We start from the raw sequence: 14,485 nt of genomic DNA on the forward strand, positions 1-14,485 counted from the left end.
GTGCAACAGGTTTATCATTTTAAATGATAAGATTGTGATACATTTGGTATCACCCTTTCTTTAGCCAGATGTTACTGAAACTCGGAAATATGAAAATGTCTTCTCGGTGATTTCTAGATTTACATTGCTGGGACTTACACCAGTGACTTTGATACTGAACTCATCCAGTCATTGGCGATAGTGGGTGTGTGTTCTGTGTGAATGATATTTAGAAGTTGAACTTTTAAGCAGAATCACTTCACAAATTTGGTAAATAAAGTATAGCTTTTTTTGGGCTCCTCTTTTATTGATTCTTGACTAAGCAGTCTTACATCACATAAAATAACAATAATTGTCATCATTGTGTTCCTCTCTTCCTCCTCCTCCTCCTCCTCCTCCTCCTCATCATCATCATCATCATCATCATTGTCGTCGTCGTTTGGGCTACTGCTTCTGTATGTTAATGTGGCACAAAAAACAGAACAGAAAGCTTTAACTATTATTGGGCCACCTTCTAAATGGATTAAAGATGCTTGAAGGAAAAACTAACATTGAGTCCATGATGTATTTGTCATTGTCATCACAGTTTCTTAGAGCCTGAAGAAATGAGAAAAGGAATAGAGGTACTCTAAAAGCTGAACATAGAAAACGATATTAGTGGCAAATATTGTGCAACTTGTGATTGCTTTCTTTATAAGTATAAAACTTAAGTATAAAACTGCATTTAAAAGTTACTGCGATGTACTTACTACATGTATCTTTCTTGTCATTCATTCCGCTGTTTTTGTGGCAAACTTTCTCACTTTGTTTCACATCTGTTGTAGCAGCTATTCTACTAAAATACCTCATCATAAACAAACTAATAACAAATGAATAGGGGCTGTTTAACATCAAGTGAATTCCTGAGAAGCCAGTGATTAAATATTCCATTGCAATGAACTATACTTCATGTAGCAGACTTCCTTGTATAGTGTTCATTTTTTATAATACATGTCCATTAGTGCCAGAGTAGGTGAATAAGTACAGTAAATTAATGTTAGTACACTGTGTCAGTCAATAAACAGTAATCCTCTTACAGAGCCGAGTTGGTATCAGCGACTCAAGGAACTTCTTTAACTGAGAAAGCGCTGCCAAAGACACTTAAGACTTTACTTCCAAAAAAACAGACAAATGAAGAGTCAATGCCATCTCCAGCTGGTGCTGTTCTGAATGTCACACTGAAAAGTGTGAAAGGGGCAGAACTGGCAGAAAAAATTGTTAATGGGACAAGTAAGTCAAAAAATATTTTAAATCATGATTAATAGTCCCTTCCCCCCTTTTTTTTTACTCACTTGGAAATATCAGAGATACGTGATTTGATGTTTTGAAAAATGACATAAAGTGATGATAATTGCATGCAAGTCATAAAAAGGTTGTCTGCTGCCAGTTATTATTTTTGTTTAATGTATCTTATGCATGACTATTTTTGTGAAAATAATTCCTGATTATGAAAGCATTTTTACTTATACTATGACTAATTTACTGTGTGAATTGCTTGCATAATTCTCAGGATTTTAGGAATGTATAAAAAATGAGCTTAAATATGCAATTTGATTCATATTCATTCCCTAAGAACAAACATTTCCGTGAAGCTGTTTCAAGAATATTGTTCTCAAGGATACGTTTATGGTGCAGCCTCACTGCTGTCACCTTGCAGTTTGCTGCTGGCATGCCATATCTCACTGCTTGCTGGGAGCCTTGTGCATTTACAATGCAGCCTTGCTACCGGCACATGTTCGCTGGTCACGTAAGCATCTCGCTTCTCACCAGGAACCTTTATCCTGTTGCTGTTTCCACATCGCTAGTTCAGTGGATTACTTGCAGTGTGTGAAACAAAACTATGTTCTCTGCTGTATTGTCTGACAAGATGTCAAAAATGTGGTTATTGAAAATGAGAAAGAAGAGGAGGTATGGATGCCCTCTTCAAATATAGGCCATCCACACTGTAGATACTTTCATCAGTTTTAACAGTGGTTCAAAAAATAATACAGAGCACATTTTCAGACAGTTAGGAATGTTATAAAGTATTTCCCTGTTTATTTTAAATATTATTGTACCAGAATAGCAGATATTTCTGTTGAATAGGAATTCATAGGTCTACTCACTTCGCGGTAATATTTAATCAGTTTTTAATTCACATCTCCTGTATATATTACAGCTGCCACTTGTAGATTTATGTGCTGATATTCTAACAAAAGAGAAAAAAAATGATAAGTCAGGAGAAACAGAGCAATTAGATTAGGTAACAAAAGGCATGGGATACCGATGTGCACATACAGATGGCGATAGTATAAGAGTATAAAAGGGCAGTGCATTGGTGGAACTGTCATTTGTAATCTGGTCAGTCATTTGAAAATATTTTGTGACGTGATTATGACCACATGATAGCAATTAACAGACTTTGAATGCTGAATGATAATTGGAGCTAGAAGCATGGGACATTCCACATCAGAAACCATTATGGAATTCAATATTCTGAGATCCACAGTGTCAAGAGTTTTCTGAGAATACCAAATTTCAGACATTACCTGTCATCGTGGACAGCACAGTGGCTGGATGGCCTTCACTTAACAACCAAGAGCAGCAGCATTTGCATAGAGTTATCACTGCTAACAGACAAGTAACACTGTGTGAAATAACCACAGAAATCAACATTGAACGTACAACAAACATATCTTTTAGGAAAATGTGTCGGAATTCGGCATAAATGGGCTATGGCAACAAACAACCGATGCAAGTGCCTTTGCTAACAGCATGTCATTGCATGCAGTGCCTCTCCTGGGCTCATGACGATATCAGTTGACCTCTAGATGGCTGGAAAACTGTGGCGTAGTTGGTTGAGACCCGATTTCAGTTGGTAAGACCCGATGGTAGGGTTTGAATGTGGCACAGACCCCACGAAGCCATGGACCCAAGTTGTTAACATGGCACTATGCAAGCTGGTGGTGGCATCATATGGGTGTAGGCTGCATTTATGTGGAATGGACAAGCTCCTCTGATCCAACTGAACAGATCATTGTCTGGAAATGGTTATGTTCGGTTACTTGGGAACCATTTGCAGCCATTCATAGACTTCATGTTCCAAAACAATGATGGAACTTTTATGGATGACAATGTGCAATGTCACTGGGCCACACTTGTTCACAGTTGGTTTGAAGAACATTCTCGACACTTGGAGCAAATGATTTGGCCATCCAGACCACCCAACATGAATCCCATGGAGCATAATATTAGCCATCGTACAGCAGTTGTGTTGTTCTGTATGCCTCCCCTGCCAGATAGCTTAGTGTCCAAAAAGGCTAAAATAAGTGCTTGTTCGAAATCGTCACTTCTAGCCCTCGCAGCATTCCTGTATGTGTATGGTGGTTTCAGTGATAGGATACTAGGAAAATGTAGTCACTGTGTAAAGGGGATAACTTATAAAACATTCACGGAGCCCATCCTAGAATATTTCTCAAGTGTGTGTGACCTCCATACAGAATAAGACGGTTAGCAGATATTGAATATACACAAAGAAGGGCAGCACTAATGTTCATGTGTTTGTTTGGTCATTGACAGAGTGTCACGAGAAACCAGAATAACCTGAGCTATGTCTTTCGTGATTTAAACCTATGTTTAGTGAATATCTGTGGTGTGTTTAAATTCTAGCATTAATGTCCACCTGCCATCTACTCGTTATGTGTTGTTTGGATACATTACAATGCTAGTCATAATTTCCTGGTAGTGTCTGTTTAAGATTGTTGTTAAAAATATTGTGCATTTTAGTTTTCATTCATTTCCTGCTGCCTAAAACTTACAAACATCAATGTGGTGATTACATTCTCGCGTTTTTAAGTGTGTTGACTGTTTAGTTTACTGTAAAAGTCACATCATGTGACAAATGCTGATGTTGCAGTAGGTTGGTTAGTATGGAAGAAGCATGTCAGGACTGTGGGTTGATGTTTCCCTGGGTGATTGTAGTGCAGAAACCAGTAAAGTGTCAGATGAGGCTCTCCCATGGAGTTGTAGATTATGTAGTTGAAACAAGTGAATCATAAAACAGGGAAGGAAGAGTTGTGCCTTTCACACAGAATTAGCAATAGCATATTTTGCATTAGATATGTTGAAGAGGAAAGAGATCATGGGAGCTGGGAAAATGCACAAAGTAATAAGCAAACAGGAAACCCTCAGAAGTCGCATTTCATATTATGGTTAGCAATCAGTATGACTTATTACCTGAAATAGGAGAGGAACCTCAACCAGTTTTTGAACAAAATAGAGGGCAGCTGATACATTGGTACAGCTTAAAGGCTAGGTCAGTAGAAAAGTCAAGTACAAAGAAAAAAATTAACTCACAAATTGCGATTATAGTTCTGCATCAGCTGTAGAATATTTCAGAACAAATGAGAATTTGTGTTGGACTGCGGCCGTCTTAACCGCATGCTTCCAAATCTCCATTTGTTCTGGTGTGTACTCTCCCATGTGTTCACACCATATACTACACTGCAGTATTTTGTGCCATAGAATGCGATAACAAGAGAAAACAGTACTTTTCCCTATGTGGAAATCATGGTAATACAGTGCGAGCATATGTTATAATAGACACCAGGACAAATGGAATTTGGGCTGCTCCTGGAAGCGTTCTTGGATAGTCGAAGTGGTTAAGGCAACTGCTCACAACAAATGGGAAATCTTGGTTAGAATCTCGGTCTGACAAAAATCTTCACATTTAGTCAGTTCTTTCTTAATTGAATGCGGCTGATGATTGTCAGTGCAGTGTCTCAGACACTACACTGCAGAAAGAAGAGAGTTCCACTGCTAGGTAGCAGTGTTGGAAGGGGTGTAGGCCAAGTGCTCCAGGAAAATCTGTGTGTAGAAGACCAGGTCACAAGCATTGTAAAACCTATTGTCAGTGTTAGCCAGGTGATAGAATATAGGGGCCTTGTGCAGAGGTTTTGATGAAGAGCATCAGGTACATATAGTAGTAGGAGCAGTACGCAGCCATAGGAGGAGGAGGAGGAGGAGGAGGAGGAGGAGGAGGAAACAGCTTGGCTAACAATTTAAGAGTATAGTATTAAATGTGACTTAGAGGAAATAGGAGTAGCATGCACTTGTATGGTGCTTTTGGAGGTTTTACTGCACCATGACCAGCCCTGGGTTAATACAGCAGTTAGTCGTGTAAAGAAAAAGCTAAGTGGATTGTTTTTGACTGAAACAATCTCACATCTGTGCTGTGCCTGGTGCTGCAGTTAGGAGATGAGGATACACAAATCATGGCCTGCATATCAGTAGGAAGGAGGAGGACGGATTAACTGAGCATATTGCAGAAAGCGTAATGTAGGCCATAAGCACACAAGACAAAATTCCTTTGATTACTGGAGACAGAGGGGCGTATTTTTTAGGTTAGAGTCAAGTTATACACAGACAGCCTTGAAAGAAATTAGAACAGAACAGGCCCATAATATATGTAACAGTTTCCAGAAAAATAAAATTAATTTGACTCATCAGAACATTTGGGGGTTGAAAACAACATAGATGAGCTTCTTGCATGCCTAGAAGATACGGAAATTCCTAAAGTGATTGATATTCTGTGCCTTTCTCTGCACCGTAAATGCACAGTGTGGAGAAGTTTAATATCAGCGATTATAGAGTAACATCTTTTTTGTCTAGAGCTAACTTGAAAAAAGGGGGAGTTGCAGCATATGGTTAAGTTGGGCACAAAGTCAACAATATTCAAACAAACAGTTAATGTGTATGTCAGAACTTAGAAGCATGTGCTTGTGAGTTGTTAATGCAGAATACTTGTCTTCTGAATGTAAGAGTCTACAGATTCCCTGTAGAAAACTTTCAACTTTTATGAGAAATGTAGATGCATTATTGAGCTACCTGTCAGACAAGAAGTTAGTAGTTAGTAGTTTGTGAAGATTACAGTGTAAATTTCTAAAAATGTATGAACAGAAATAATGAACTGGAGTCATTAGTGTTTCAATCTAATTTTAGTAGTTAATATTCCAACTTGTGTGCAGTAGGCTAGTAGGACACCAATTGATAACATTTTTAATAGACAGTGCTCAGACTGCAACAATTAATATGTACCAAATTGTTAATGGACTGTCTGACTGTGACTGTGATCTGTGATGCACACAGTTAATGGAAATAAACATTGCAGTATCTTACAGCACTGAGGCAGGTTCATAGAATGCAGTGGGGTATATATATATATATATATATATATATATATATATATATATATATATATATATATATATATATATATATATATATATATTATAGAATGCAGTGGGGTATATATATATATATATATATATATATATATATTGTGTCTGTGTGGTTAGATATGGGTATGTGTGCGAGTGTATACCTGTCCTTTTTCTCCCCCTAAGGTAAGTCTTTCCACTCCCGGGATTGGAATGACTCCTTACCCTCTCCCTTAAAACCTACATCCTTTTGTCTTTCCCTCTCCTTCCCTCTTTCCTGATGAAGCAACCGTTGGTTGCAAAAGCTTGAATTTTGTGTGTATTGTTGTGTTTGTTTGTGTGTCTATTGACCTCCAGCACTTTCGTTTGGTAAGTCACATCATCTTTGTTAAAGATATCTAAAAACAAAGATGATGTAACTTACCAAACGAAAGCGCTGGCATGTTGATAGACACACAAACATACACACAAAATTCAAGCTTTCGCAACCAACGGTTGCTTCATCAGGAAAGAGGGAAGGAGAGGGAAAGACGAAAGGATGTGGGTTTTAAGGGGGAGGGTAAGGAGTCATTCCAATCCCGGGAGCGGAAAGACTTACCTTAGGGGGAAAAGAGAACAGGTATACACTCGCGCGCCCCCCCCCCCCCCCCCCACACACACACACTTTCATCCGCACATACACAGACACAAGCAGACATTTGTAAAGGCAAAGAGTTTGGGCAGAGATGTCAGTCGAGGCGGAAGTACAGAGGGAAAGATGTTGTTGAATGACAGGTGAGGTATGAGCGGCGGCAACTTGAAATTAGCGTAGGTTCAGGCCTGGTGGGTAATGGGAAGAGAGGATATACTGAAGGGCAAGTTCCCATTTCCGGAGTTCTGACAGGTTGGTGTTAGTGGGAAGTATCCAGATAACTCGGACGGTGTAACACTGTGCCAAGAATAGATTTGTGTGATTTATCATGGAACCAAAATTTACTTGATTCCCTTTAGTACTCACATGGTTGACTTCACTCTTCTTATTATTTAGAGTCAGTTGCACTTTTCACATCATACAAATACCTTGTCTAATTTATTTTAAAACTGGCTTTGATCATCTGATGGCTTTATGAGATGGTAAATGATAGCATTATCTGAAAACGCTCAAAGATAGGTGCTCAGATTGTCTCCTAAATCCTTTATGTAGATGAGGAACAGCAAAGGACGTATAACTTCCGTGGGGAACACCAGATATCACTTCTATTATACTCGATGACATTCTGCCCATTACAACGAACTGTGACCTTTCTGACAGGAAATCGTGAATCCAGTCGCACAACTGAGACAATACTCTGTAGGGAAGCAATTTGATTAGAAGTTGCTTGTGAGGTATGGTATTGAAGGCCTTCTGGAAGTCTAGAAATATGCAATCAGTTTGAGATTCTCTGTCAGTAGCAATCATTACTGCGTGTGAATAAAGAGCTAGTTGTATTCCACGAGAACAAACTTTTCTGGATCCGTGCTGACTTATTTGTCAGTGAATTGTTTTCTTCAAGGGATTTCATAGTGTTCAAGCACAGTATATGTTCCAAAAGCTTAGCAAATTGATGTAAATGATACAGGTGTGTAGTTCAGTGGATTGTTCCTATTTTCTTTCTTGAATATTGGTGTGATCTGTGCAACTTTCCAGTGTTATGTACAGATCTCTCTCTGAGCGAGTGGTTATATATGATTGCTAAGTACAGGTGGGGCTATTGTATCATTATATACTGAAAGGAACCTGATTTTTATACTATCTGGACCTGAAGGCTTGCCTTTATTAAGTGATTTAAGCTGATTCTGTGCACCATGTGTGTCTGTTTCTAAGTTACTCATGTTGGCAGCTGTTCTTGACTGGAATTCTGTAACACTTTCTTCATCCTGTTTGGTGAAGGAACTTCAGAAAACCGTGTATAGCAACTCTGCTTTTGTGGCACTGTCATTGATAACATTACCATTACTATCTTACAGTGAAGGTATTAATTGTGTTTTGCCTCTTATTTGGTTATCAAGGAAATACAATTTCAATTTATTTTTGAAACTATTACTGCTGTCTGTCAGACATTTTATTTCATCTTTATTGAAAAGTTTTACAGCAGCATATTTTACCCCTTTCTGCATCAAAGATAGGTTAAGTAGAGGATAGTGTAAGTCTTTCTTTCTTCTGGTATTAAAATCATGAATGTCACTGTTGTGTTTAAACTGGTCCATGTTGTTGAGAATAAATTTCATTACTGAGTAAATGTACTGTGAGGCTGTTGTAAGAATTCCTAACCTTTTAGCCCCACACGTTACTCTAACCACTTTCTTTTGAGCAGTGAATACTTTTTGCCTAAGCGGTGAGTTAAATTAGTAATTATACTGATTGCAAAAGTTGCTGAACCTAGTCACTTTAGGGATCCAGAATATGTATTTTCCAATTAAAACAATGGAAAATCCAGGGTGGAATGCAACAATATTATGAGAAGAAAAGTTGCTACTCACCATATAACAGAGATGCGGAGTCGCATGCAGGCACAACAAAAAAAAACCTCCTGACCTCAACCTATGTTCGTCACTGTCCTCACCCATCCAGCCCCTTCCATGTTCCCATTCGAGCACTACACAACCATCATTCCACCACCACACTCAGTCTTTTTCTTTCTCCCCTTTTCTGCTACTTCCCCCCTCCCCACCTGCCCCCCTGCCCTCTGTCAAACCTGCAGCACCTCACTCTCCGCCATCCCCACCATACTATCCGTCCCCCTCCCCACCCTAGCCTCCCCCTTACCCCCACCCAGTCGCCACTCCCATCATGCACTGGTGCTGCTGCTCGCAGCAGAAAATTGAGAGTGTCTTTTGGTTGTGCCTATCTGTGACTCAGCATCTCTGCTATATGGTGAGTAGCAAATTCCCTTTTCATAATATTGTTAATTTTCCAATTAAGATTCTCATCTATATGTACACCCAAAACCTTAGTATGCTTTACCCTGATTACTGACTTTTGTTGATGTGTTATATTTATTGTAGAAACTGTACTTCTTGCAGTAGAAATTTGGATGTACTGTGTTTTTTTGAAGTTCAGAGCAAGCCCATTTGCAGAAAATCAATCAATAATTTTTCCAAAGACATTATTTGTATCATTTTCTATTGGAGTTTCTTTTACTGGATTAATAATGAAGCTTGTATCATCAGCAAACCTTGTCAATTTAGCTTCTTGTTGCAGATAAGGAGGAGACCATTCACGTATGTCAAGAACAGAAGGGGACCCATGATCTAACCATGTAGAACACCTAATGTAATTTCACCCCAGTTAGGTGAAGTGGGAAACTTCCTTAAACCACTTAAAGCTTATAAAGAAACTTTTTGCTTTCTATTCTGTAGATATGACTTAAACCACTCTATGTGCTGTTCTATTTATACTGCAGAATTGTAATTTCTGTAACATCATGTCATGGTTCACACAATCAAATGCTTTGCATAAGTCCCAGAAAATTCCTATTGGTGACATTTTACTATTTAAAGGCTCTATTATGTGGGCAGTTAAACTGTATATTGCTGATTCAGTAGAACAGCATTTTTGAAATCCAAACAGTGATTTAAAAAGTATTCCATTACTGTTGAGATGGCTAACTACTCATGAGTACATCACTTTCTCAGCAGTTTTTGAAAATGCTGTAAACAAGGACACTGGCTGGTAATTATTGACATCTGTGGTGTCCCCTTTTGTTGTAGAGAGGCTTGACAATGGCATATTTTAACCAGTCTGGGAAATACCTTGAGGTAGTGATGCATTACAGATATGACTCATAAAACCAGCTGAACTGCTCCACATTGTTTTAATATCTTGTTAGAGATGTCATCTACTCCAACAGAACATTTATTTTTCAAAGATTTAATGATTTTCCTTATTTCACAGGAGGTTGTTAGATGAAAATTAATCTGACAAGGATTTCTCGAAATGACTCTTCCATGTACTGCTTGGCATTTTCTTTTGAACTATTCTCAGCAATTTTTTCACCTACACTTATGAAATGGTTGTCAAATCCATTAGCTACTTGTGTCCTGTTGGTTAAGGTGGTCTCATTCCCTTTAATAGTAATGCTACCTACCCCAGTGGTTACTTTTCCTGTCTCTCTTCTAACAACACTCCATATTGATTTGATTTTATTGCTTGAGCTGTTAATTTCATCTCTAATATACATAGTTTTTGATTTTCAGACAACTTTTCTCAGTGTGTTACAATAATTTTTATTGTGTAAAATTACTTCTGGGTCTTTACTAATTCTTGCTGTCTCATACAATTTTCTTTTTCTTTCTGAAGACACTTTAATACATGTAGGAATCTAAGGTTTCTTTGAAAACTGTTTGGTGTTACATGTAGTAATTTTTTGGGGCAGCAGTGTTCAAAAGAGGGATATAAATTTATCAAGAAATATTTTGCATTTATTATTAGCGTTTGGCTCATTATATACATCTCCCCAATTACTGTATTTACTCGAATCTAAGCCGCACTTTTTTTCCGGTTTTTGTAATCCAAAAAACCGCCTGCGGCTTAGAATCGAGTGCAAAGTAAGTGGAAGTTCTGAAAAATGTTGGTAGGTGCCGGTACAACTAACTTCTGCCATCGAATATATGTAACACTACACAGGCATGCTTTGCAAGCACAAAGACAAATACTGGTGCCAAAATCTCTGCGTCAGTAAATAAATAAAAAAAAATGTGGAAGACGAGCTTTTTTTTCTCCGCCCCGATTTTCGACCACTGCATTTTCATACATTATCCAATGAAGTAAATACAAATGCCGTATTGTTCATCTTCGAATGTAGCAGCATTTCAAAGTACTACGAAAATCCGACTGGCAAGACTGTTTGGGATGTTTGTCAATATGACCAACTCTATGTTCCGAATTTTTTCCTACCTGTGAGAAGAGATGGTTGCTAATAGGAACTTTTATGAATTGTGAATCACATGCAGTATTCTCTTCACCATACGAATAATACGAATATACACATTTTTCCATGTATTCTTTCGTGTTTGCTGAAAGCACGGCAATTGACTAGATTTTTAATCTAAGGTGACTAATTTCTGTGCAGAATGTATTGTACTAAAGAGGCGTCTGCAAAGATTTTCAAACTGAGAAAAATTTTCGCTAAACTCACGTTCAGAACATCTTCTATCATACGCAGTCTATTATTTGGTTCTTGTTGATCATTATCAAAGAAAGCAGCAGTGTAAGTAACAACAAATAGCAGTCTCTTGCCATTGTCTCGCTAATGAGACGATTCCTCTCTCTCCTTTTAATTGTAAGCGGCGGTAGCGTGCACAAAAGCAAGCCATACCGCGAGCGACGACAGGCCGTAAACACTCATTATCAGAATGCGACAAACAATGCATGACACAGTACAGTAATGCATTTTCAACTTAGAGTGACGGAAACACCTGTAACAAAGAGAACGGCACTTATCAGATCAAAGAAAAATAAGCAATCAGTTCAAACCAGACAAAGCATGTGAAAAAGGAAGGTTACCCATATAAATACGGACGGAGCACCTGACGCTTAGCAATGGCTGCCAGGTAGAGCTTAACTGCTAAGCTTACGACTCGAACCAAACTATAATACTGTAGCTGTATCGTCATTCATTCGACCTAAATTGTTTCTCATATTACAATGGACCAACTTTGTTTCGATTTGGAGGTGCGGCCTAAAACTTTTCTCTCCCCTTGAATTTCGAGTCTCTAATTTCTGGTGCGGCTTAGATTCGAGAAAATTTTTTTTCCTTGATTTCGAGTCTCATTTTTCAGGTGCGGCTTAGATTCGAGTGCGGCTTAGATTCGAGTAAATACGGTAATATTTCTTAAACTTTCTTTGAAGTGCTCTATAGATACTGGATTGACCAGTCTTACACTTTTACTGAATGGTTTCTGAACTGTACACCCTGCTAGGTTTAGTAAGTTAATCAGTTGTTCATCATGGTCTGATAATCCATTTATCATAGGGAAAGCATGTGTTAGTTTTACATCCTGTTGCTGTATAAATACGTTATCTGTTAGAGTGCTACTGTCTTGAGCTATACGTGTAGGGAAGTTGGTCATTGATTCTAAGTTATATGTCATTAATAACACATCCAGTTCACTTTTCCTATCATAATTTCTTAGAAAGTTTACATTGAAATCACCACAGATTAATAACTTATTCTTTTTGTCTGACGGCATAATAGGGAGTCAAACTTTTTTATGAATAGCTCCTAATCTCCTAATGGGGACCAGTACACTGTTGCTAATATCAACACTACGTTATCTATCTGTAGTTCATATTGTAGTGTTGACATCAGCAACAGTGTACAGGTCTCCATTAGGAGATTGGGAGCTATTCATAAAAAAGTTAGACTTCCTGGGTGTGGTGGACCCTCAGAGGACAACAACATATTTGCCAGCAGATCTGCCCTATATATTTTAAGTGACATTGAAATCAATGTGGTTAGAATTTTAAGGCTTTATGAGTATCCAACTTGTCTCCAAAAGTTTTAGGATGATCTTAAATGTGTTAACAGGGTGACTGGCTCACCCATGTTTTTTGTAAGTAGTCAGCCAATAAGGTCAGCCAATAATATTTCCCTGTGTCTTTCTTTTAGATCTTCTGTTATTTTACTTCTGTTTTAATACCAGGAATGGTACCTTTCACCCTTCTCTTTTTTATAAAGACGTGTGAGACGAGTGATTATATTGGTCAGTGTGAGTGGGATGTGAATGAGTGTCATTTTATAGGTTTCCTGCTCACTGTGTGACACTAATTTGACATTTTGTCCACATTCATTTCTTTGCCACCACCTGCAGTTGGCTCAGCCTGTGCTGTTCATGGCGTATGGAAGTATCTTTCCACATGTGGGATGACTTTCTTCCCTCCTAGGCAGCCATATCCCTAAGGGTCCCCATTATGCATCTAATGTTGGAGCTTCCAATTATCAGCAATCTCACTCTCTGTGACTACTGAGATCCTGCAGGCCAAGGAGTTCCCTCTGAAACAAGGCAGGTGATTGTGTTTGGATCAGGGTCTTTATCAGACACAGATAGCTCCCGAAACCTGTTCAACTCATGAACTGGGGAGCTATTTGATTGGTGCCCAGAGAAGCCTTTTTGCTGCTTGCCACACCTTGGAACGACCCCCCACTCGACTACAGTGAGACATTAGTCTCAGCATGGACTGCCTGGTAGACACATGGGATGTGCTGGACATCCCTTGGATTCCCACATCTTGTCCCGACAGTGATGTCATTTGGAAACAGCCTCAAACTGCATGACGGAAGCCGGCACTACCTGGAACTGTGAGTGAAAGGTCGCCAATGCAGCTTGCATTTGAACACAACGATAAAGTCACTATCCACACTAAAGATGGTGCAAATATACACTACACAGTATTAAAACACAGAACTGGACCAAATAAATATACAACCATGCAAGAAATTTAATATTTTAAACTAAGAAGCTTGTAGGAAAATCAAAATGAGTCACCTCTTTATCAGAAGCTGTCAGCTCACAAAAGAACTAGTTGGCTCTGATGGGCTGTGAATAAACCAGACCAAGCTTTCGTTGCTTGTGTGTGTAGATGCCTTTACAAAAATAGCGATCCTTTCCACTCCCATTGAAGATAACTGGAAGTTACATAACTCAGATGTAAGTGCAGAAAGTGAAGTATACATCGCTGTATGTTTGACATTTCATTGATTGAGGAACTGGAACAACTTCCCTGCATGGTGTTTAATAAAAATTGTTGATACGTAGAACTTAAATCAACTATCAGTCAGTGTTCGTTATAACAATACTCGCAGTTAATTATGAGAGCTAGTTGAGCATTGAGTGAAAAAATACGAATTTGTTGGTATAGATCCCTATCGAGTCAGTGCACTTTGTCCAGCACTTTTCAGATTAGTAAATTTCCATTCCCAAGGTTTAATTCTGGAAGTTACCAAATACCAGTATGTAGTTGGCATAACATCATGTTTTTACTAAGAAAGTTGTGCAGGCACAAAATTCTATTGATATTGTCAAATACATAAAAGTTGGAAACTGTCAAATTTTTCAGATTTTCCAACTGTCGATAATTGTGGTAACCAACAAGAATAATAGAATGCCTTTTGGCTACCAGAACAAACTGGCTGTAATGTCTCTGGCATGAGAAATAGACTTTGGCTGGTTTCGTTTTCCACTTCTTTGATCAGTGTTTCATTTCTGACATGATGATGTGTATCCATTTGTCACCAAAAATGACCAGTTGT

At 38.4% G+C, this 14,485-nt stretch overlaps 1 protein-coding gene across 2 annotated transcripts in view; it reads left to right on the forward strand.

Annotated features, from left to right (window-relative positions):
- LOC126248293 (uncharacterized) overlaps positions 1 to 14,485 on the forward strand; it is a 289,514-nt gene that overhangs the window by 102,370 nt on the left and 172,659 nt on the right. For both annotated transcript variants that reach the window (XM_049949155.1, XM_049949156.1), the window contains exon 10: positions 1,058 to 1,248. In XM_049949155.1, coding sequence (XP_049805112.1) covers positions 1,058 to 1,248 — 191 coding nt within the window. The remainder of the gene's footprint in view (positions 1 to 1,057; positions 1,249 to 14,485) is intronic.

Source organism: Schistocerca nitens, chromosome 3 (assembly GCF_023898315.1).
Source record: "Schistocerca nitens isolate TAMUIC-IGC-003100 chromosome 3, iqSchNite1.1, whole genome shotgun sequence".
In the NCBI taxonomy this organism is placed as follows: Eukaryota; Metazoa; Arthropoda; class Insecta; order Orthoptera; family Acrididae; genus Schistocerca; species Schistocerca nitens.